Below are 25,141 nucleotides of genomic sequence, written 5' to 3' on the forward strand. Positions count from 1 at the left end.
ATGACACGGTTCTGATGCTGCCGAGCTCTGCCTTGGTCAGAACCTAGTTAATTTTAAGGATATTTCTGAGAAGGCAAAGAATATCCAGGGGAGGGCACTTGCGATGTGCCTCCTTAGAAAGCAGGAAGGTTGACTGAAAGAAATGGGGTGAGTTAATAAATAGATAGAGCAACAAGCCATGAGTCAGGAGGACCTGAGTTAAAATCCAGCCCCAGACACTTACTAGCTGTGTCACCCTAAGCAAGTCACTTAATTGTGTCTCAGTTTTCTTCTATGTAAAAATGAACTGGAGAGGGAACAGCAACCACTCCAGCTCCTTTGCCAAGAAAACTCTACATAGCATCATAGAGTTGGACACAACACCAACAACTAATCAAGAAAAACTTCCCGAGCATCAGAGCTGCCTCAGTGTGAAATAGGTTCCCTTGAAAGGTGGTGAGCTCTCCAACACTGGAGGTCTTCAAAAGGAGGTTGGTTCCTGGACAAGGATCTCATGGGGTGATTCATGGCCAGATTTGGTTGGACCAGACTTTTTAAGGATATATCTGGATCCTTTGCCAGGGGACTCTAAGTCTGGTTAAAGCACTATCTCTCAAGCAAATCGTCCACATAATCAATCAAGAGGCTTTTCTAAATTCTGAAACTCCTTCTCCCAGTTCAGATGAATGGGGTTCCTAAGGGAGGTTGTGTCGCTCCCTCCGAGGTGCTCCCAAGGAGGTGGGATGAGTTTTCTCTGCACTATTTAATAGCTCCAGCCCCATTTTGGTCCCCAATATCAATGACAGAGAGTCTTCCTTTCATTTAGTCAATGAACATCAATTCATTTTTACAAAGAGATATTTACTAAGACAAGTACATCCATTTCCTTCCTGGGGCCTGGGGTTACACCCCCTCCTGTACCTTGTAGACAGTCGGCTCTGACTTAGCTCAGTTTCTACATGGTCACTTCTACATCTGTTCCTTTTGCTCCCTCTTGGTCACCTTTGGTCTTCCTTCTAGACAGCGTCAATCTGGTTACTTGGGGCCTTGGTTCTCTCCACATTTGCCAGTCCCCCCAGTCCAGCATGGCCTCCAGCTTGCAGACAGCTGATGGTCCCCTCGTGAACCCCCAAAGCCAAAGTCAGATTTGATTCTCCTCCACCTGAGAACAGCAAAAACTAGGCATGAGTCAGAAAGAAGCCAGAGCCAAGTCACACACTCTCCAGCGTCGTGGCAGTGACCCAGATAGAAAGGGCAGGGCCCAAGGCTCTTCTCCCGCCCGGAGGCTCATGGCATCTCTTGCCTGCCCACTCAAAACCAATCAGAAAGGCAAGTGGAAATACTGGGAAATGCCTTCCAAATGTCCTGCCAGTTGTGACTCAGCAGCCGGCCAAAAGCCCATTTCTTTACAACATGGTGAATAGCTTGTGCCTTCCCTAAGCCCATGAGGGTGAGCACTCTGCTCATGGTCATCAATTCCTCCCATTCTCTCGGAACCTTCTCTAAATGAAGAACTGAGCTGGGTGCTGAGTACACAAGTACAATAAATCAAGCAAACCCTGTTCACAAAGCACTTGTGTTCTGACGGACTCAGCTTGAGATCGGGGAAATCCAAGAGGAGGGAGTCCGGTTTTGTTGCGTGGAGCCGTCCCCCTAAAATCGGACTTGATTCAGCAGCTGAGATGAGAGAAGGAATGGGAACACTTCTGGATGGATGCATTCAGACACTGAGCCTTTTCTCCAGGGAGATAGAGGCTCTTCAAGTGAAATTTGAGTTTTTGGAGGCAAAGATCTCCCCTGGCCTAAAAACAGGGAGAATTCTCCCCTACCCCTCACCCCCACCAAATTCCTCCGTAGTCTGAGCCTGACTAAGAACTGAGGGTCTCCCGCCCTGCTGGGGTCACTTCCCTCCTGGCTCTACAGAATACACGGTCCCACATCTTGCTCTGTCTGCCCAGGCATGTTACAGCTACTGGCCAGAAGGAGTCCTCCATCTTCCTTCAGTTCACAGACTTTTTCATTTCCCTTTGAGCTTTATAACAACCCTTTGGGGCCGTGGGTTTGGACTTGGGATTATTTCATTCTATACGGAGAATTCTGCTGGAGCCAGCTGGAATGAACCAGCTCAGACTGAAGCTACAAATAAAGCCTTGATGGATTGTTTTGCCACCTGTCTGCTGGTGGAGAAATGTCAACGATCCAGATTAAATTTAAAATGGTGTCATTTGCTTTTTTATGAGCTGGCGATTAAACATTTCCCACCACACCACTGAACAAAGGGAATCGTGATGGGGAACTGATCGACAATTGGAGTACCGAGTCAACAGACTTTTATTAAGTGCCTACTGCGTGCCAAGAGTTGACATTGTCGTCTGCCCACAAAGTCACACAGACAATAGCATATGCATTAGTGTAGGTCTGTCTCTGCCTCTAATTGAGGTGGAGGAATGGGGCTTTGTGTATCATAGTCAAGGATCTCAAACCCTCAACATAATCTGATACAAAGTTAACACAAAATGAATTTGAGCAACAAAACAAGTAAGAGTAGCTGGTGTTTACATCTGGTGGGAAGCTTTACAAATCCACTGAGGCTCCAAGAACTCCCCTGGGTAGCATTCATGCAGGGCTTTCTAATCCTCATTTCAGATTCCAGGAAGTTGAGAACCTGAGAAATGATAAAATGGTTGAGGATCGTTCATACATCCTGCAGACATTTACTCATCCCCAAGTATCTGCCTGGCCTGGTACAAATACAAAAAAGGGACCAGTTCATCCTGTCAAGAAGCTCACCTTCCATTAGGATGTAGATAGTGAGGACAGATAACTATGTTATGCTTGTTAAAAATGATAGAAATGGTGGTGTTTGTAGTGGTTACATTTTACAAATAAAAAAAACTGGAAAAAAAATAAGGTTAAGTGACCTGCTTAAGGTTACTCAGCTAGTGGGTGTCTGAGGCCAGATTTGAACCCACAAAGATGAGTTTTCCTGATTCTAAGACCAGTACTCCATCCACTGGCCCATCTAACTACCAACCCCACTTTCATGTGACAGTTCTTCGAATACTTGAAGAAAGCCAGTATATCAGTTCAACTTTTCTCCTTTCAGTTTCTTCAAATTAACTTCTTATACATCATCATCCTTGGGAAAAAGAATTCAACTTTTTCAAGGATTTTTTTTTAGTTTTTGTTTTTTAACATGTCTATTCCTAGCACTCAGCAAAATTCTTGACACATACTAGGTGCTTTATGAATATTTAACTGGTTAACTGTGGGGAGTTTGAGCTGGAAGAAATCTTGGGGATCATCTAATCTAACACTCTCATTTTACATATGAATCATCAGAAAGGGAAATAGAAGGAGGGGCTTTTTACATCCCACAGAAGAATCAGGGACCCAGCCAAGAGTGAAAACAAGATCTCTTTTGTTATGGAATGTTTTATTTCCTTTTATTAACTTTTATTATTTGGGGCTCAAGGCCATTTCTCCTGGATATTTGGCTGTCTGAAGCCTGTTTCCTGTTAATATTAACTTCATCTGGCTAAAATTTGACTCATGGAATGATAGTATTAAGGGAAGATCTTTCATATTCCTAATATAAGAAGCCAAAAGGGAGTTTGAGCTTCCCAGATTTAACTTCCTTTATTTGTGGAAGGAAACGCTTGCTTCCAGCTCTTTGATTACCTTCAGAACATGTAAATCTCCCTTTTTCAATTAACTCATTCTTAATTTTTTTTTCATGTACGTAGCCCTGTAACATTATAGTGTAGATTGTTGTAGATTCATGTTTAAATGTTTAAATCTGTAGCTTAATTTATTTACTGGATCATTGATTAGCCTAATGACATTGGAGGAAGCATGAGATCACGACTCTGTTTGACTAGGCCCATGTGATCTTTGTGAATCCATAAGGATTGCTATATGTAAATATGTTCACACACATATAGGAATATATGTGTGTGTATATATATATGTATATATACATATATATATATATATACATACATATATATGTTTCTCTGTTTCTGTAATATCTCTTTCCCCTTTTTTTGTCTAAATCCCTCATCCTGGTCCAGAGGAATTGTGTAAGTTCTGAACCTGTGCTTAATCAAATAAAGCCTGCAGTTAAAGCAGCTCTGGAGTCTCTGTCATGATATTACTTGGCAGCAGTTACTTGTCTATCACATGAACTTCAGTGGGAATCTTTTCCCCGTAATGCTTTGTACCCAGCTCCACGTGTTTTCCAACACAACGCTCTTGCCCATTTCTATTGTGGAGTTCATAGAGAAAACTTTAATAATAATGGTGAATACTTATATAGCATTTTAAAGTTTACAAAAACATATTATCTCAATTGACTCTCATACCAACTCTTTAAAATAGATGCTATTATTATCCCCATTTTGCAGATGAGGAAACTGAGTTTGAAAGAGGGTTAGTAAATTATTATTATAGAAAATTATTAGTCACATAGTATGTGTATAAAGCAGGAAATACACTTAGGTCCTCCCGATTTCAAGTCGAACTCTGTAGCTTTGAGGAGGGAGGAGGGATTCTGTGTCCTAACCGACCTAGATTCAGTACTCATGAGCATCTTCGGGATTCACACCTGAACAAGAATTAAATAAGAAACTTCCAAGCTGAATACTATCCTTCTTGAGCTTCATTTGTCAGTGATGGATTTCATTACAATGAAATGGTTAATTAGGTAACAAAGACTCCATTTGCCTAATGGTTCTGAGCTCCCATGACTGAATGCTGTCTGCCCCATCTCCTTCATAGTTACAATCAAATATTTCTAATTGATTTACTTGAAATCACAAATACAAGTGGATAATTGATCTTCACTCCACGATAACCTCAAGGAGGTCATCCCCATTTTCCAGTTCTTTTGTCATCCCTTTTGAAATGATCCATCTCCCACAGGGAAGAAGCCAGGATGATTCCAGGTCCATGATGTCTCACTACACGAAGGGCGATTTCTTTATCTTCAGAGAAAGAGTTTTAATAGGCACCAACCTGGCAGTCTCCCTCCAGGAAGATTCTCCAGTCCTCAGTGCAGCTTCTGATTAAAACTTGACCCCAATGGAGCTAAAAACATCATGATGATGGTTTAGGTCATTCCAGAATAGAGGGTATACTCCTAAAATGAGTTCACTTTGAAGGAGGGAAAGATAAAATTATGCACTAAAAAGTAATTACTTTATGAAAAATATTTATTTCCTTTAAAAAGCTATTATTTGGGATTTTTTGGAAAGTTTATCATTTTTCTGTTCATACACTTGAGTTTTAGATGGGCTCATTGATAGTTATACCCCCTGCACTATAGCCTACCATTTTGTAACATTCTTTTCCATATCCTTGAGAAATGATGTATCTTATCAAAGCCTTTGGTTTTTAAAAATCACAGTCATTTACAAGAGACTCCCACTCCTCCCGTAAGAACTTTTCATGCAATAAAGAAAAAAACAACTGATAGTATGGCTAACATTTTACACCCACAGTCCTCCTTCTCTCTATCAAGAAGAGAACACTTTCATTATCTGGTTTCCAGAACCAGGAATACTCAACACAATTGCCCAGAGTCTGCCTATCTTATACCCTTATTTCCATTTATCTTCCTACAGTTGCCAGTGCTTGGTGCAATGTCTGGCACAGAATAGGTGCTTAATAAATGTTGACTGGTTGATTGACTTACTCTGATTTGAATATCCTTCCCTTGGTTCTATCTGATTCATTCAACTCAAATGAATGTCCCTGTTTCTCTAAATCCTTCATATCCATCACTTCTTATAGTATAATAATATTCTATTGTACTTCTTGGTATCATAGTTGGAGAGGAAGGAGGAACCTTAAAGACCAACAATTCCAAACCTCCTTGTTTTGAAGCAAGGGGCGGGGTGTTAAACTTTTTGGCCTGGAGTCAAATAAATAGAAAGTGAATGAGACAGCATTTGAATTCAAGTCTTCTTGACTTCAAGTCTAGTATGGTATTCTCCAAGTAGGGGGTCCTTAACGTAAGGAACACATTCATATGGAAAGATGTCTGCTAGATACTCTGGTTGGGAACTTGGAGAGGAAAAAAATTCATCTTCATGTTCATTAAGCTATAGCTTTTTGATAATCCTATGAATTTTATTTTATGCATTTAAGATAGCATTCTGATATTATTATCGATGCTGGTGTTTATAAGCTTAATCAACTTACATCAGAATAATAGATATCGATCAGAATAAGAATAACAACAATAATAAGCATACATAGTTTTAAGGGTTGCGAAGCAAGTTGTCATGAGGTTACATGGCAGTTGAACCCCCTCTTCCTTCACCCCCCCACCCTCCCTCACCCCCTCCTTTACACCATGCTGTCGGACTGTTCCATTGTGGATTATATGGACACCCACTTTGTATCATAAGTACAACTAGGAGAATGTTGCTCTTTATGGTCCCTTTATGAATACAGCCTTCTATGGGTGTGTACCCAGACAAGAAATCCCATGGAATCCCTGTGTAATGAGAATGCTCAGGGCTTCAAGAACACTCAAGGAGTTGGGTACTTTTTACCAAATTAGCTGGAGCTCCTATCCTGTGTTCCCCTTAGTATAGGAATCTTTGACCAGTAGCCCAGTTCTGTTTAATCAATTTAATTTCAATTTGGCAGATGACAGGACATAATAAACCTTAAAAGTAAGGTTTCCCCAAACCCCCAACTAAAAGATAGTTAAAATACATTTTCCATAACACCTTAGAGTATTCACCCTTACGCTACTTTAGAATCTGTGGAAAATACCATTGATTCTGCCCACTCTCCTGCTGTGCTCCCCGACCCTGACAAGATTCTCTCCAAGCTAAACATGCCCAGTTATTGCAACTGATTTTTGTACATCTGGTGCGGTTGGTGTTTTACAAATGCATGTTGTTCGTTCAATCCATTGATGAGGTGGGGTATCTGCCAGGCAAACAGACACACCTTTTAAGTGCTCTGTGATACAGCATTGTCATTGATAGTCATTTCTGAACATCCATTTTTCTATCTCCAAAAATAGTGTTCATTCTCCTTATACTAGAAATGTCAAAGAACTTTGGGCTACAGAAAGGGGAGTTGGAGTGGTGATGATGATGATGATGATGATGATGATGATGATGATGATGAACTATTATTATTATTAATCATTAGCATCCTTAAAAAATCTTGCCTTGGTTTATGTTTTCATTGGAAAGTTGCCTCAAGTTATTTCAGAAGTTGGCAAGGCATAGGTGTTAAATATTAAAATAAGTTGAGTTTTTAAAAATTTCTTAAGAATTTAAAATACAGGGGCATCTAGGTGGTGCAGTGGATAGAGCACCAGCCCTGAAGTTGGGAGGACCTGAGTTCAAATCTGGCCTCAGATGCTTAATACTTCCTAGCTGTGTGACCCTAAGAAAGCCACTTGCCTTAGCAAAAAAAAAAAAGAATTTAAAATACACAGCAAGGTACGATTAGAAATATTAAGCTTCAATACTAAGGTACAATTAAAAATGCCAGTCATGATGGTATTTGTGACAATGTTGTACTTTGGGTCAGAAGTACCTTTCCTTAAGCACCAACTGACTGTGACCCTAGGCAAGCTACTTAAATCTCTGTCTATCCCATCTGTAAAATGAATTTAATAAGAGCTATGTTTTTAAGATTCTTAAGAAATTTTAACCTGAGTTGTAGTGAGAATTAAATTAGATATTTGTAAAGCACTTGGCAAACCTCAGAGTTCCATGTAAATGAGATGATGATGATGATGATGATGGTGATGATGATGATGATGATGATGATGATGATAATGGTGATGATGATGCCCGCCATTAGCAGGGCATAGAAAAGTGCCCAACATTTCCTAAAATGATGAATCTTGTTGCCTCTGAAGCCATGAAGCCATTAATTCCCCCAATCTTTATTATCATAAGAGATAGTCTTGCCCTGAGCAGCTCCTTTCTGTCTCCGGTTTCATTTCCAGTGATGATGGCAAAGCTATCTAGTCTCTGGCATGGGACATCAATGTATCAGTCCTTGGGCAAGGAAGAGATTTGTAACTGGGAAACTCCAAGGAAGTCTTTTCTCCACTGGGACGATCAGGTTCTTCAAAATATGTCTCTAGGAAATGGAGCAGCCTAGGGATCTCTTCTCAGGAGAAAGCATTCCAATTCATATACTAAAACACAGTCAGTCCATTAAACTTTGTGAAGCTCCTACTAACATCAGCACTGTGTTAAACTCTTAAACCCTAGAGACATTAAAAAGAGGCTAAAGCATGACATTGCCTTCCCAGAGCTCATGTGATATTATGAAGAAAGCCAATTTTATTGTTATAAAGAAAGATGCATTATTTTATTCTTTGAGATCGCAGACTTTCTGAAATCCAACCCTGGATGTTTGATCTACAGATCCAGGTTCATAACCCTGACTTAGCTCCCTCCTCACTCTGAATTCTCTTCAATATATCTTCCATCTCTGAAAACATGAGATCCATGCTCCAAAATCCCTGTTTTAGGTTCTAAGGTTCCTCCCAACTTGACACTGTCTAATTAGTGCTGAGGTTCCATCTATCCACAAAGCTCGGACACTTAATGTTCTGGGTTCAATCTAAGATCCCTTCCACCACTGACATCATTAATTCCATATTCTTATAGTTCTCCAACCTCTCATCTTCTGTCTTTTTTAATTTAATATTTCATTTCCCAATTTTAACATTATTTTTTTCAAATTTCAAGTTTCAAATTCTCTCCCTTTCTCCTTCCCCCTCACACTGAAAAGGCAAGCAATTAGACATTTGTCATACACATATACTTACATATGTGTATACATTTCGATGTAAGTCATTCTATGAAGGAAAACAGAAAAAATAAGAAAAATAAAGAAAGTAACTATGAAATTCATGTTCTACCAGTTCTTATTCTGGAGATAGACAGCACGTTTCATCATAAATTCTACTGTGGATAGTCTTGGATCATTATATTGCTGAGAATAGCTAAGTTATTCCCAGTAGATCATTATATAATATTGTTGTTACTGGGTATAATGTTCTCCTGGTTCTGTTCCTTTCACTTATTCCTGTAAATCTTTTGATCTTTTTCTGAAAGCATCCTGCTCATCATTTCTTTTTTATTTATGTTTTATTATTTTTGATAATAGCATTTTTTCAAAATAATGCAAAGATAGTTTTCAACCTTCACCCTTGCAAAAACTTATGTCTCCCTCCTTTCCATTTACCCCTGTCCCCTAGATGGCAAAGAATTCATATAGGTTAAACATGTGCAATTCTTCTAAACATATTTCCACATTTATCATATTGCACAAGAAAAATCAGATCAAAAAGGAAAAAAATGAGAAAGAAAAAAAAAGCAAGCAAACAACATCAAAAAGGGTGAAAATATTATGTTATGATCCACATTCAGTCCCCACAGAACTTTCTCTGGATGCAGCTGGCTGTCTCCATTACAAGTCTATTGGAAGTGGTCTGGGTCACCAGTTGAAAAGAGCCAGGTCCGTGACAGTTGGTCATTACACAATCTTCTTCTTGTTGCCGTGTACAATGTTCTCTTGGTTCTACTCATTTCATTCAGCATCAGTTCATGTAAGTCTCTCCAGGCCTCTCTGAAATCATCCTGCTGATCATTTTTTATAGAAAAATAATATTCCATAACATTCATATACCATCATTTATTTAGTCATTACCCAATTGATGGGCATCCACTCAGTTTCCAGTTCCTTGCCACTTCAAAAACTATGAACATTTTTGCACATGTGAGTCCTTTTCCCTTTTTTATGATCCCTTTGTGATATAGGCCCAATAAAGATACTGCTGGATCAAAGGGAATGAACATTTGATAACCCTTTAGGCATATTTCCAATTTGTTCTTCAGAAAAGTTGGATTAGTTTACATCTTCACCAATAATGTATTAGGGTCCCAGTTTTCCCACATCCCCTCCAACATTCAGCATTATCTTTTCCTGTCATCTTAGCCAATCTGAGAAGTGTGTAGTGGTACCTCAGAGTGGTCTTAATTTGCATTTCTCAAATCAATAATAATATAAAACATTTTTTTCATATAACTAGAAATGGCCTTAATTTCCTCATCTGAAAATTATCTATTCATAACCTTTGTCAATTTATCAGTTGGAGAATGACTTGTATTCTTATAAATTTGAGGCGATTCTCTACATACTTTAAAAATGAGGCTTGTGTCAGAACCTTTGGATGTAAAATCCACCCCCCAAGTTTTCTGCTTCCCTTCTAATCTTGGCTGTATTGGTTTTGTTTGTACAAAAACTTCTAATTTTAATATAAGCTAAATTTTCTATTTTGCATTTCATAATGTTCTCTAATTCTACTTTGGCCATAAATTTCTTCCTTCTCTACAGATGAGAGGTAGACTGTCTCTCATTCTCCTAATTTGCTCATAGTACCACTTTTTTTAACTCATGAAACCATTTCAACCTTATCGTGGTATATAGGGTGTTAGTTATTGGTCAATGACTAGTTTCTGTCACACTGTTTTCCAATTTTCCCAGAAATTTTTGTGAAAGTGACTTCTTTTCCTCGAAGATGAGGCCTTTGGATTTATCAAATATTATATTACAGTAGTCCTTGACAGTTGTGTCTTGTGAACCTAATGTGTTCCACTGATCGACTACTCTATTTCTTAGCCAATAACAAATGGTTTTTATGACTACTGCTTTATAATACAGTTGTAGGTCTGTTACAGCGAGGCTACCTTCATCTGCATTTTTTCCTATTAATTCTCCTGAAATTCTTGACCTTTTGTCCTTTCAGATGAATTTTGTTATTATTTTTTCTAGCTCTGTAAAGTAATTTCTTGGCAGTTTGATCAGCATGGCATTGAATAAGTAAAGTAAGTAGAATTATCATTTTTATTATATTAGCTCAGCTTGCTCATGAGCACTTGTTATTCTTCCAGTTGTTTAGATCTAACTTCATTTGTGAAGAAAGTATTTTGTAATTGTGTTCATTGTTTGCAAGTAATCTTCCAAATATTTTGTTTTCTATAGTGACTTTAAATGAAATTTTTCTTTCTATCTTTTGTTGCTGGACTTTGTTAATAACATAGAAATGCCAATGATTTATGGGAATTTATTTAATATCCTGCAAGTTTGTTAAAGTTAATTGTTTCTAGTAGTTTTTTATTGATTTTCTAGGATTCTTTATGTATGCCATCATATCATCTGCAAAGAGTCATCATTTTGTTTCATTACCTACCCTAATTTCTTCTACTTTTGCTAACATTTCTAATACAATATTGAACAGTAATGATGATAGTGGACAACGTGATTTCACCCCTGATCTTATTGGGAATGTTTCTAGTTGATTTCCATTACATATGAGACTTGTTGGTGTTTTTAGATGTTACTTATCATTTTAAGGAAAACTCCATTTATTCCTATGTTCTCTCGTGTTTTTAATAGGAATGGAAGTTGTATTTTGTCAGATGCTTTTTCTACATCTATTGAGATGATCATATGATTTCTGTTAGTTTGGTTATTGATATAGTCGATTGTGCTAAAAGTTTTCCTAATATTGAAGCAGTTCTGCATTCCTGCAAGTAGAATTTATATTTGGTCATAGTGTACTATCCTGATGATAAATTGCTGTAATCTCTTTGCTAATATTTTATTTAATATTTTTGCATCAATATTCAATAGGGAAATCGATCTACAGTGTTCTTTCTCTGATATGACTCTACCTGGTTTAGTTACCAGCAACCATATCTGTATCATAAAAGGAATCTGATAGGACTCCTTCTTCCCATATTTTTTCAAATAGTTTATATAGTTTTATAATTAATTGTTCTTTAAATGTTTGGCAGAATTCATTTGCAAATCTATCAGCACAAATCCATTTTGACTTAAGAAATTCATTAAAAGCTTATTCAATTTCTTTTTCTAAAATGGAATTATTTAAATAATTTATTTCCTTTTCTATAAATTTGGGCAATCTATATTTTTGTAAATATTCATCCATATCACTTAGAGTATCAGATTTATTGGCATACAGTTGGGCAAAATAGCTCCTAATTATTGCTTCAATTTCCTTTTCATTGGTAGTAACTTCACCCTTTTCATTTTTGATATTGGCAATTTGATTTTCTTCTTTCTTTTTTTACATGAAATTAACTAAAGGTTTATCTTTGTTTTTCATAAAACCAACTCCTTGTTTTGCTTATTAGTTCAATTTTATTAATCATTTTATTTTCGGAATTTCAAATTTGGTATTTAATCGGGGTTATTAATTTGTTCTTTTTCTAGCTTTTTAGCTGCATGCCCAATTCGTTGATTTCTTTCTCTGTTTTATTCAAGTAAGCTTCTAGAGATTTAAAATTTCCCCTAAAAATGCTTTTGCTGCATCCAATAAATTTTGGTATGTTGTCTCATTATTATCATTCTCTTGGATGAAATTATCAATCGTTTCTATAGTTTGTTGTTTCACCCATTTGTTCTTCAGGACTTTTCATTGATAGTAATTTCACCCTTTTCATTTTTGATATTGGCAATTTGATTTTCTTCTTTCTTTTTTTACATGAAATTAACTAAAGGTTTATCTTTGTTTTTCATAAAACCAACTCCTTGTTTTGCTTATTAGTTCAATTTTATTAATCATTTTATTTTCGGAATTTCAAATTTGGTATTTAATCGGGGTTATTAATTTGTTCTTTTTCTAGCTTTTTAGCTGCATGCCCAATTCATTGATTTCTTTCTCTGTTTTATTCAAGTAAGCTTCTAGAGATTTAAAATTTCCCCTAAAAATGCTTTTGCTGCATCCAAATAAATTTTGGTATGTTGTCTCATTATTATCATTCTCTTGGATGAAATTATCAATCGTTTCTATAGTTTGTTGTTTCACCCATTTGTTCTTCAGGATTAGATTATTTAATTTCCAAGTAATTTTTGGTCTATTTATTACATGTAATTTTTATTGCATCATGATCTGAAAATGATGTATTTACCATTTTGGCCTTTCTACATTTAGTTTTGAGGTTTTTATGTTCTAATACATGGTCAATTTTTGTGTAGGTTCCATGTACCACCACTGCTTTAAGATGATCAGTTTTTATTTTTCTCCTCTGATTATAGAATATCAGGACAATTTTCCTTGATAATTTCTAGAAAGATGATGTCTAAACTCTTTTTTTAAAATCATGGCTTCACATAATTCTTAAATTATCTCTCCTGGGTCGATTTTCCAGGTCAGATGTTTTTTCCAATAAGATTGTTCACATTTTCTTCTATTTTTCATCCTTTTCATTTTGCTCAATTATTTCTTGATGTCTCATAAAGTCACTAGCTTCTTGCCTAATTCTAAATTTTAAGGAATTATTTTCTTCAGTGAGCTTTTTACTGTTTAATTTTACTTTTTAAGTGAATTTTTGTGCCTCTTTCAGAATTTGGCTTCATCTATTTTTCAAATGTTATTGTCTTCAGTATTTTTTGTGCCTTCTTTACCAAGCTGTTGATTCTTTTTTTCATGATTTTCTTCTGACACTTATTTCTCTTACTAACTTTTCCTACCTTTCTTGCTTTATTTTGGAAATCATTTCTGAGCTCTTTCATGGCCTAATACAAATTCATGTTTCACTTAGAGGCTTTGAATGCAGGAATTTTGACTTTATTGTCTTCTTCTGAGTATGTGTTTTGATCTTACCATAGTGAATTACTACAGTCAGATTTTTATTATTTTTTGTTGTTTGCTTTTCCCCACCTATTTCTTGACTTTTATAAATCTATGCTAAAGTGGGCCTCTGCTTTCCCAGTGGCAGGGGCTTCAAGTGTCTCAAGCCTCAGGTTTTTGTGTAGTGAATTTTGGAGGTAATCCTGGGACCTTTAAGTTTTAACTCCTCCACATTGGTGTGATCTAGGGATGAATGTGTTTATTATTCTCCTATACTGGGCACTGGTTTCTGAGTGACCACAAGGACTCTTTTCACCCCTGGAACTGTAACCTGGGTCCCTGCTTCCCCAAGACCATAAGTTCTGCAGTGCTAGTGCTCTGTATCACTGTGGTACTAAAACTCGGGACTAAGACCCAAATCCATGTATAGGCAAGCAACAGAGTCCTGCCCCTAGTGCCAGCAGAGAGCCTTTGTATATCCTCTTCTGACATATTGACGGATCCCCTTACTGTCGGTGGGCTGAGAGGCCGGGAAACTTCCCCTGCACTGCTGATTCAGCTCTCCAGAGGCCAGCTTCTGGTCTGCTGGGGCCCTGTCTGCTCTGACTTAGCCTGCTCTGGACTGCATGCCTCTTTCACTCTGGTGCAACAGACCTTCCCTGCTGACCTTGTAAGTCGTCTTCAGCTGGAAAATTGTTTCCCTCCATCTTTTTGTGGGTTTTACCACTCTCGAATTTGTTGAGGATCATTATTTAAAGGGATTTGGAGGGATTTAGGAGCGCTCAGGTGAGTCCTTGACATGATTCTGCCATCTTGACTCTGACTCTAGTCTTCCATCTGGTAGGTCCTAAAGTTACTCCCCTCCTCAGATAGCTTGGGTTTTTTAGCCTTTTAGTTACAGGTTATATGCATGGGTAACTTTAAAGCGTTAACAATTGCCAAACCTCTTGTTCCAATTTTTCACCTCTTACCCCCCCACCCCCTCCCCTAGATGGCAGGATGACCAGTAGATGTTAAATACATTAAAATATAAATTAGATACACAATAAGTATACATGACCAAAACGTTATTTTGCTGTATAAAAAGAATCAGATTCTGAAATATTGTACAATTAGCTTGTGAAGGAAATCAAAAATGCAGGTGGGCATAAATATAGGGATTGGGAATTCAATGTAATGGTTTTTAGTTATCTCCCAAAGTTCTTTCTCTGGGCATAGTTGGTTCAGTTCATTACTGCTCCATTGGAAATGATTTGGTTGAATTCGTCGCTGAGGATGGCCAGGTCCATCAGAACTGGTCATCATATAGTATTGTTGTTGAAGTATATAATGATCTCCTGGTCCTGGATAGCTTGGGTTTTACAGGCTAGATTTATTTTTAAGTATCAAGCCTTAAATCCAAATCTCTCATATTGTCATTGAGTGGTCAGCAATACATCCCAGACCAACCCCCAGTTGATCATTGTTTGGGCCCAGTGGACTTGATGTGAATGCAAATAGCAATGGTTTCTGCTTTGACCAGAAACTGTGAGGGTCTTCCCCTCCCAAATTGATATTTAAGTAAAAAAGAAAAAACATTCTCTGGGTGGTACAGTGGGTAGAGCACCAGACCTGAAGTCAGGAAGATCTGAGTTCAAATCTGGCCTCAGACACTTAACACTTCCTAGCTGTGTGACCCTGGGCAAGTCACTTAACCGCAATTGCCTCATCAAAACAAAACAAAAAAACACCATTCTTTGCTTCAAATCTTACCTAACCTTAATCACCGAATGGTGTTGTCTCAGTGTAACCTGGGGAAAATCTTAACTTAAAAAGGCCAAGATCTCCCACTACCGCCAGGGTCATCTCCAGTCTTCCTGAGCTATTTCTGGCTACTGGACCCAGGTGGTTCTGGAGGGGAAAGTGAGGCAGGTGCCCTTGTCCAGCCTCCCTCACTGAAATCCAATTCACTTGCATGTTATAGCATCACTTCCCTGATGTCAAGATACTCACTGAGAAGAAGAAATAAAAGAAGGAAGGAACAAAGGCTCTACCTTTCCCCAGGGCTGCTGCCTCTTTGCCGCCGGTCTCTGATTTCTGCCATCGGGCCTTTGGAAGCCCCTTCTCCCCACTGTTTATGTCCCACTGTTTATGTCCCACTGTTTATGTGCCTTGTCAAGTTTGTTTGGAAGTTGTGTTTGCCGGGGGTTGTTTCCCCCCAGGAAATCCCCCCCATCCCTTGGACTTTGGAAGGATGGGGCCCCCAGTATCTTTCTGTTCTGTTCCAATGGGAAAACGAATGTCGGGTTATCATTTTCTCTCCATCAAGCTCTATTTAAAAAAGAAAAGGCCTGGAAAACCAATAATTCTCCATATCCTAAACCCTTTTACAAAGCCGTTTTCCGAAACCCCAGTGATAGGCCAGAATTTTCCCATGGGTATGGGGTAGTAGTATTTTCATTTCCCAAGGGAATGGTCACCTTTTAGGAATCCCCCTCAGTCCCCGGGGAGAGGCCCCTTTTTTTCCCAAATGATCTCAATAGGGATATAAAATGTAAAAAAGGGAAGGGAGGGAGGAAGGGAGGGGGAGAGACAGATGGAAGGAGAGAAACAGAGGGAGGGAGAAAGAAGGGAAGGAAAGAGAGGGAGAAAAAGGGGGAGAGAGGAAGGGGAGAGGAGGAGAAAGAGAAAAAGAAGAAGAAAAAGAAGGGAGAGGGAAAAGGAGGAGGAAGAAGAAGAGGAAGAGGAGGAAGAGGAAAAGGAGAAAGAGGAGAAAAGGAAGAGGAGGAAGGTGAGGAGGCAGCTTGAAGGAGCATTTGCCAGGGCAGCCCTTCTCCATGAATGCAGATTCCTTCTCGGGAAGCCCAGCTCCATGAGCACGGGGACCCAGAGGCTCTCTCCTTCCATAAGCTCCTGGTGCCTCCTCCCGCACTGTTGACTGTCCTTGGGTGACAGGGCTCTTTCCGGGCCTCGGCCTGCCCAGTTTAATATCACTCATAGGTGACACATCCACATTCCTCCTAACCCCAAGTTAGGGGAGGGGGGCAGGGCAGGACACTGACTGTACAGTCACAAAGGCCTGGGTTCAAATCCCACATCTGAACATCACCTGTGTTCTCTGAATAACTCACTGACTCCCTTTCTGCAGAGCCCATCGGCCCAGGATCTATCCCTAAACCAGCAAATGCTCTTCCCGAGCCACCTCGGGGAACACCGGGCAGAATTATGGTCCGAGTGCTGGGGACGCAGGTGGACTTTCACTCCGGTGCTTCCCTTCCTTTCCATCTTCCCAAAGTATGAGACATGATTTATTTTACTTCAACTAATCCTTTTCCTGCACCTTTTCTTCCATGAAACCCTAGACACAGCGTAGCAAGGTGGGGAGAGGAACTGCTGGGCAGCGGGAGAGGTGCTGGCCCTCCTGGGCCCTCCTGGGCCCACAGCATCAGTTCCTTCTTTTCTGAACAGATCTGAGACATTAATTCCCTCCTTACGGGGGGGGGGGGAGGGAGACCCAGGTACATTTTGTGGACAAGACAAAAATGGGGGGAAGTCATTTCTCTCAAGGGGCTCCCAGGTTTAAGGCTAAAGCACGAACGCAGAGAGCTAGAATGAGGAGAGCAGATGACCATGAGGGAGCAGAGGAAGGATGTTCTTGGGATCACAGATCTCAGGAGGAGACCTCAGAGGCCATGTAGTCCAGCTCCCGCATTGTCAGGATGAGGAAACTGAGGCACAGGGAGGTTGTTTCTCATCCAAGATCACCCAGCGAGGTCACATCTGACTGACCTCGGATTTTCCTGACTCCATCCATTACACCACACTGCCTATCTTCTGACCAAGGTGGGAGGCGTGAAGAAGGGGGAAAGGGGAAGGCATTGGAGCTGAGCCTCAGGAAAAGAGAAAAGGAGCACCCAAGAGGTGCAGTGGTTGGAGCACCAGCCCTGAAGTCAGGAGGCCCCGAGTTCAAAAATTGGCCTCAGACACTTTACCCTGGGCAAGTCACTTAACCCCAGTTGCCTCAGCAAAAAAGAAAGAAAGGAAGGAAGGAAGGAAGGAAGAAAGGAAGGAAGGAAGGAAGGAAGGAAGGAAAGAAAAGGAAAGGAAAGGAAAGGAAAGGAAAGGAAAGGAAAGGAAAGGAAAGGAAAGGAAAGGAAAGGAAAGGAAAGGAAAGGAAAGGAAAGGAAAGGAAAGGAAAGGAAAGGAAAGGAAAGGAAAGGAAAAGGAAAAGGAAAAGGAAAAGGAAAAGGAAAAGGAAAAGGAAAAGGAAAAGGAAAAGGAAAAGATGGCAGGGAAGGGAAGTACATTTGTAAGGATTCCTGTGTGTTCTTTTAAGAGAACACTGAGGAGCCAAAGGAATCCTTTGGAAACAGGATCAAGTGACCAAAAAGGAAAAGCTCACGCCACAGAGGGAGTGACCCCAAGAGACACTTGTGGGGAGCAGAGGATGGCAAAGAGCGACATTTCAGGTCCCTTTAAGGAAGTAAAATGGGCTGTGTTTGGAAGGTAGTGAGCTCCCTGTCTCTGAAAGTCTTCAAGCAGAATTGAGATGCCCGGATAATGAGGAGGTTTCAGAGGTTACTTTTAGGCCCAGGAAGACCAGATGCCTCTGACATCCATCGGAGCCCGGGACTGTGGCTTTGTCAGAGGCTCTAACCCTGACCTGGGCTCTCTCTCTCTGGGTACAAGGTTCTGGGAAGGGGGCGGCCGTGCGGGTGGAGACACCAGCTTTGGCTCACACCGAGCAACCTTTGAGAAAACACAGTGAAGCCCCCTGGGCCCCCCGGATACCCAGCCTGGCTCTGAGAGGGAGACCAGGGGACACCGCGCCCTCACCCATCCACCTGCTCCGGGATCACCAGCCTGACAGGAGGATAGCGGGAAAGGCTCCGAAGGGGGCAGCCCCTCCCTGCCGGCATCTCACTAGGAGCCATGTGGTCTCTCATCTCATTCTCCTCCCCTGGTTCACTTATCTTATTTCATGTTCATTTAACTTCAGAAGATTCTAAATGGCCTCTGTGAACGTCTCTGAGATGGGCAACGGAGGCAGCTGGCGGGGCGGGGGGGGGGGGGGGGATCTTTACAATGGATATGATGAAGTGATGGATCCGAGAGTTTAGACAGCTTGTCAAAGGGTATTCAACAGCTTGGTTGAGAAAGGAAGAGAAACAGAGATAGAGAGACAAAGAGACACAGACAGAGATATAGAGAGACAGAGACAGAAAGAGAGAGAGACAGAGACAGAGAGGACAGAGAGACAGACACAGAAAGACAGAAACAGAGACAGAGATAGAGACAGAAAGAGACAGAAACAGAGAAAGAAGAGAGAAAGACAACAGAAAGAGACAGAGACAGAGAGAGAAAGAGACAGAGAGAAATACAAAAAAACAGAGACCACAGTGAGAAAGACATAGAGAGAAACGGAGAGACAAAGATAGAAAGAGACAGAGACACAAGGAGAGACTGAGAGAGACAGAGAGACAGAGAAAGGAAGAAAAGGAAGGAGACAGAGGAGGGAGAAAGAGATAAAAGAGGAAAGACAGACACAGAAAGAAAGAGGGAGAGAAGGAATAGAAGGGGAGAGAGAGATTCTGGAACAGATCATTAAAGAGAGGCTTTGCTAACATCTAAAAATACAGGCATTGATTCCCAAGAATCCGTCGGAATTTCTCAAGAACGGGTCGTGCCGGATTCTCGCCATTTCCTCTTGGGACAGGATCGCTGTACTGGTAGCTGACGGGAGAGCTCCAGAGAGAGCTGCTTTGGATTTTAGCAAAGCTTTTGATGAAATCTCCCCTTGTACTTGTATGGAGGAGACAGAAAGAAGTGGGTCATGTATGTATATAATGGGTATCATTAGAATATATGTAACATGTTAGAATATATATAATGTAGAATAAATATATATAACATATTAGAATAAATAATATAATATATATAATGTTAGAATGAATATATGTAACATTGGAATAAATATATAACATGTTAGAATATACAACATATATACTATATATAACATGTAAGAATTTATATAATATATAATGTAGAACAAATATATAACGTTAGAATATACATAACATTTTAATATATATAACATGTTAGAATAAATATATATAACATTAGAATATATATATTATATATAATGTAGAATAAATATATATAATGTTAGAATAAACATAACATTTTAATATATATAACATGTTAGAATAAATATATATATTAGAATATATATAATATATATAAAATATTAAAATAAATATATATAACACATTAGAATATACAACATATATATAAATATATATAATATATATATAACATGTTAGAATATATAATATGAAATATAGGATAGAATATAGAGCAGGTATCACGGCATGTCCCATCATATTATATCCCATTTCAGCCTATATTCCAGCTGCATTATGAGCACATGAGACAACAAGGGGCTTCTCGCCTCCTTCATTATATCCAAGACTCCTCCCAAAGCCAAGCTGCGATTGCCAGTCCCTTTTTGGCTTCCAGGCCCCGCTGATGACTCAGGAAGTTTGCAGCTCGCCCCCCACCTCCACCTCCTATTTAGGACCTGCCTGTGCCTGCCCAATATTATCCTGGGGGATCTGACATATTTTTAGCCCAAGTCTAAGACTTTCTACTTAACCCCAGTACATTTCTCTGTCTTCCCTATCTGTTCCCAAAGAAGGGTTTTCTGGCTTAAGTTATGTCTAGGCTCAAATATGGTCGCCGAGGGCAATGTTGGCTCAAGACATGATCAAAGACAAAATCTCAACAAACAAGAATCACGGAAGAAAACGAGCAAAAAAGGAGTTGAAGGAAAAAATGAGTTTACAGAAAACCTGACAATGGGCTCCATTAAGTCTGAATATCTCAAAAGTATTTAAAGATGAAACTGGAAGGAAAAAAAGAGATGAAAAATAAAAAAATTCTGCTGAAATTTTGGCCAAAAACCCTTTCCATCATGAGCATTGAGTTATTTAGATTGAAACATCTCCCAGAGGAGAAATGGCATTAAAGGAAACCATCTAGACCCATCAAGTAGACAGAACCCCAAAGGTCTCACAGAAGTGTGAAGGCACAAAGCTTCCAACCACACTAAGACTCTGGGGACAACCAGTGCTGGAGGTGCCATTTGGGGAGCAGGAAGGCCCCACTGTCAGAAATCTGAAAGGGAAGGATGCCCATCACTAAGTGGAGGGGAGGGATGGAACATTATTCCAAACAACGACTGAGAAAATATCCGTAACTAGCAAAGCCTCGCCCTACTTTCCATTACTGTCTCTTTTCTCCTTTTTAAAGTCATTTCTGTCTGCTCTGAAGGCATGTGAGGGTGGATTTAAGAAAGGGGAAAAATGAGAAGAATGTTCCCCCTGCTCCATTACAGCCTGAAAGGTCATTAACCTCCAGGCAGTTTCAAGCCTGCTCTGATGCGGTGACTTCAAGTCTATCCTAAGCCAGAAAGTCTGTTGGTCAGTCACCAAACATTTGGTAAGTGTCCGCCAGGCTCCAGACATCGTCCTAAAGCACCCCCAAAAGCAGGGACTTCCTCCGCCTGCATTAATTTAACTCCTAAGTCACCTAAGTGTGGGGTCTTGGAATCTCTCACCTGCTGGAAAAAACTGACCATCCAGGACCGATATTCTTGTTCTTAAACCCTCAGTCAGAGCGCCTTCTACAGTCTGTGGCTCCATTTCATTCTCATGCTCTTCTAAACCTTCTAAACCCTCTGCAGTCTGCACCTTATTCAACTCTTTGTCTCTATGTCTCTGTTTCTGTCTCTATCTATCTCTGTCTGCCTGTCTCTCTGTGTGCCTGTCTCCCTGCCTTTGTCTCTATGTCTCTCTCTGCCTCTGTCTCTGTGGTATATGACATGCTCTCTCTCTCTCTCTCTGTCTCTCCCCTCTCTCTCTCACTCTCTTTCTCTGTCATTCACTCATTCCTCTTTCTCTCTCTCTCTGTCATTTTCTGTCACTCTTTCTCTCTTTTCTCAATATTATATATATATATATATATATATATATATATATATATATATATATATATATATAGCTAGTTTTCAACCTTCCTTTTGGTAAGATTTGGAGTTCCAAATTGTTTCCCTCTGTCCCTTCCCCCTCCTTCAGACAGCGCACAATCTGACATAAGTTAGACATGTACAGTCATTTTAAACATTTTTCCCTATCAGCCATGTTGGGAAAGAAAAATTAGGACAAAAGAAAAAAAACACAAAAAAGAAGCAAACAAAAATCAAAAAAACAAAGGGTGCTTTGACCTACGATCAGTCTCCCTAGTTCTCCTTCTGGATCCCAAGTCTATTGTAATTGCCTTGAATCACCTCCTTGTTGAAAAGAGTCACGTCCATCACAGCCGATCACACACTCTTATGGTTACTGTGTACAATCTCCTGTTTCTTCTCACTTCCCTCAGCATCACTGCATGTCAGTCTTTCCAGGCCTTTCTGAAATCAGCTCGCTCATCATTTCTCATAGAGCATTAGTATTCCATAATATTCATATCCATAGCTTACTCAGCCATTCCCCCACTGATGGGCAGCCACTCACTTTTCCTATATATATGCAGGCATCTCCTTCCCAAATCTGCCTCTGGCCCGGATTCACAACAACTGACTCACTCTTGAAAGTTCAGCCATCCTTGAAAGGCCCTAAAGGGTGGGACCAACCTTTTCTTGGCCAATTGCCAAGCTCGCTTTCAAATTCAGTGGAGAAAATGGTTCTTACTTGTCAAGAGATCACTGGGAGAGGACATTTTTACAGCTGTTTGACATCTCGTTATCAGCCCCTTGCTCTCTGTGACAAAATTCTGGGCTCTCTGGGCTAGGCCGGGAGGTGAGCGAAGACCTACTCTAGTCCTTTGGGCAAAGGTTCCCTAAAGAACATGTGACGTGCAAAGGATGAGCAGCCATAGCTGGTGCTGGAGCTGAAGCAGGGTTCTCTGAAGTAGCGATGAGGAAGGAAAGTATCTCACCCACGGGAGACATGGAGAGAAGGGATGGAGCAAGGGAACGGGATGTCCTATGACTAGATCAGGGCAGCAGTGGTGGATGGGTAGGAAGCTGGAGGAGAAAGGAGGGCCAGATTGTGAAGAGCTTCACCGGCCAGACAGAGCGGATCCCATTTGGTCTCTGAAGTAGGAGGGATTCTCTACAGTTTAAGGGTCTGATCCCATCTGCCCATGAGGGAAATCATTTTTAGATTATGAATTGGAGAGAGGGAGAAAGACTTCCCAGAGGGAAACCAAATAAAAGTCATCTTCCTGATGACAAAGGATGCCCTAGGGACTGAACTAAGGAGGTCCCACAAGAGGGATGCTACAGAGGCAGGGACGGAAGAAATAGCAATGGGATGGCTAAGTGGGGTGTGTGAAGTCAGGCCAGTGGACATTTATTGAGCACTTACTGTGTGTCAGGCAGTGTGCTCAACCAGAGGGCACCAAAGCAAAGAGGAACAGTCCCACTCTCAAGGAAGTTGTGAGGTACTGTGGGGAGTGAGTGAGGAGTCCAGAATCACATCCGAGGCACCTGGAAACATGGTGGTGACCCGCAAACGGAAGAGGGAAGTTTACAAGAGAGGAGGGTTGGGGAGAAAATAAGGAGTGCATTTTAGGTGTGTTGAGTTGAAGATGTCTTTGGGAAATCCAGTTTGAAGCCTTTAACAGGGTTAGACGTTGAGTTAAAATGGGAGTTTAAAGGATCTTTGGATCTGGAACACGAAACATCAGAGCCAAGCAGGATTGTAGGCCGAGAACAGAGAATAATGGCATTTGAATGGCCTTTGAACTGAGAACACAAAATGTCAGAGCTGGCAGGACAGAGATTATTTTAACTCTCTCGCTGTATAGAAGAGAAAACTGAGTCACTAGAGAGGAGTGATCCAGATTAGGGCTGGAGATCATCAGCAGAGAGATCATCATTGAAGTCAGGGAAGAAGATGAGAGCATCAAGTGAGAAGAGAGAAGAAGAGAGGAGTCAGGACTGGGGCGGGGGGGGGGGGGAGACCATTAGTGAGCAGTGGCTGAACGTCAATGGGTCTGAGTTCTACAATGTTCCGATATTCTCTATCCTGTGTTCTAAAGTCCTTCCTTGTTTAAAAAGTTGATTTCTAGGCCCCTCCCAGCTCTGCCCTTCCCTGTGTCCCAGCTCTGACCTTTTTTGCCTTCCAAGGTCCTTCATGGCTTCAAAATTCCCAGGATCCAAGTCACTTCCCCTTGCAAGCCCCGTAGAACAAGAAATCAGAAAAGACGGTTTCTAAAGTCTTTCCTGGGCTAAGATTCTGCGCTTGGGCAAAAGAACTTTAATCTCCCATGTAGAGGCTCCGTATCCCCCTCCAAGGACATTGTAATAAATCAGAGAACTTATCACTGGCAGGAATATCTCAGCTTAATCCTCCTGCTGCTCTTTTGTCTTGCTCCTTAATCATTACAGAAAGCAGCTGGACTCAGCCCAGCTTAACGAATAGGAACCAGCCTCAAGCTGGGAGGTCCCATGGTCTGCTACTGGGAGTCTGGCTGGCGTTGTTTGGGCACAGAGGGCACAGGTTCGTCCTGCTCACGATCCAACCGCCAACAACCAAGGGGAAGCCCGGGCAGGGCCACAAGAAGCTGAACAAAGCGGTTCTAGAACCAGTCAGGAACTCGCGGAACCAACAGAGCATCAGGAGACGGGTTCCAATCATCTAGACATCAGGCTAACAAATCGCTCCCCTCTGGTGACTCAGTTTTTCCCTCTATGAGAATTAAAATAAGATGCTTTCTAGTCTTTGTCCTGTCAGCTCTGACATTTTATGTTCTCAGTTCAAAGGTCATTCAAACCCCATTATTCTCTGTTCTCAACCCTACAATCCTGCTCATGCTGACTTTTCGTGTTCTTGGTTCAAAGGCCCTTCAAACTCCATTCTCCTCTGTTCTCAACTCTCCCATCCTGCCCAGCTCTGACTTTGGTCAATGTGTCGGCCCTTTCCCAGTTTTGTTATTTTGTGCCTGTGGCTTCAGGCTTCGATGTGCTGCTTTGGGACACCAGTAAAGAAAAAGGTTAGGGAAGAGTAGTAAAGAAAGTTCTCTCTAGCCTGAAAATGGTCAAACTTGGGGGGGAATGTTCTTCCTTGGGCTGCCATGTGGAAGATGGAAGAAAAGTCTTATTTTCTCAAAGAAGGAGGTAGTTTGGGGTTCAAATAAGGACCAATGATCAGAGAGGTTCAGCAGTCTCATGCCCAGGAGATGATACCTCCATCTCTGGGGGTATTTAAACATGTTCAATGCCTGTCAGAAATGGGACCCAGGAGATTTCTAAGCTAAGTAAAATGTAGCATGAAGTACTTTTGATGGCCCTGTCCCCAGTGAGGGTCTCCGCTTCTGCCCTGTGTGCTTAGCTTGGCACATAGTAGGTTTGCTTAATAAATGTTTATTGATTATTGGTCTAAAGTGGGAAGCATAATGCCCAGGTTCGGGCCCCTCTGTGTGATTTCAGGCTAATCAAGTGTCCCTGGGTCTTAGCTTTCTTTATTT

At 40.6% G+C, this 25,141-nt stretch overlaps 1 protein-coding gene across 1 annotated transcript in view; it reads left to right on the plus strand.

Annotated features, from left to right (window-relative positions):
- LOC116420942 (basic proline-rich protein-like) overlaps positions 1–25,141 on the plus strand; it is a 31,420-nt gene that overhangs the window by 3,048 nt on the left and 3,231 nt on the right. Inside the window, exons 2-3 of the mRNA XM_031949188.1 lie at positions 16,758–16,874; positions 18,299–18,495. Coding sequence (XP_031805048.1) covers positions 16,758–16,874; positions 18,299–18,495 — 314 coding nt within the window. The remainder of the gene's footprint in view (positions 1–16,757; positions 16,875–18,298; positions 18,496–25,141) is intronic.

The sequence above is a fragment of the Sarcophilus harrisii genome, chromosome 2 (genome assembly GCF_902635505.1).
Source record: "Sarcophilus harrisii chromosome 2, mSarHar1.11, whole genome shotgun sequence".
NCBI classification, from domain to species: domain Eukaryota; kingdom Metazoa; phylum Chordata; class Mammalia; order Dasyuromorphia; family Dasyuridae; genus Sarcophilus; species Sarcophilus harrisii.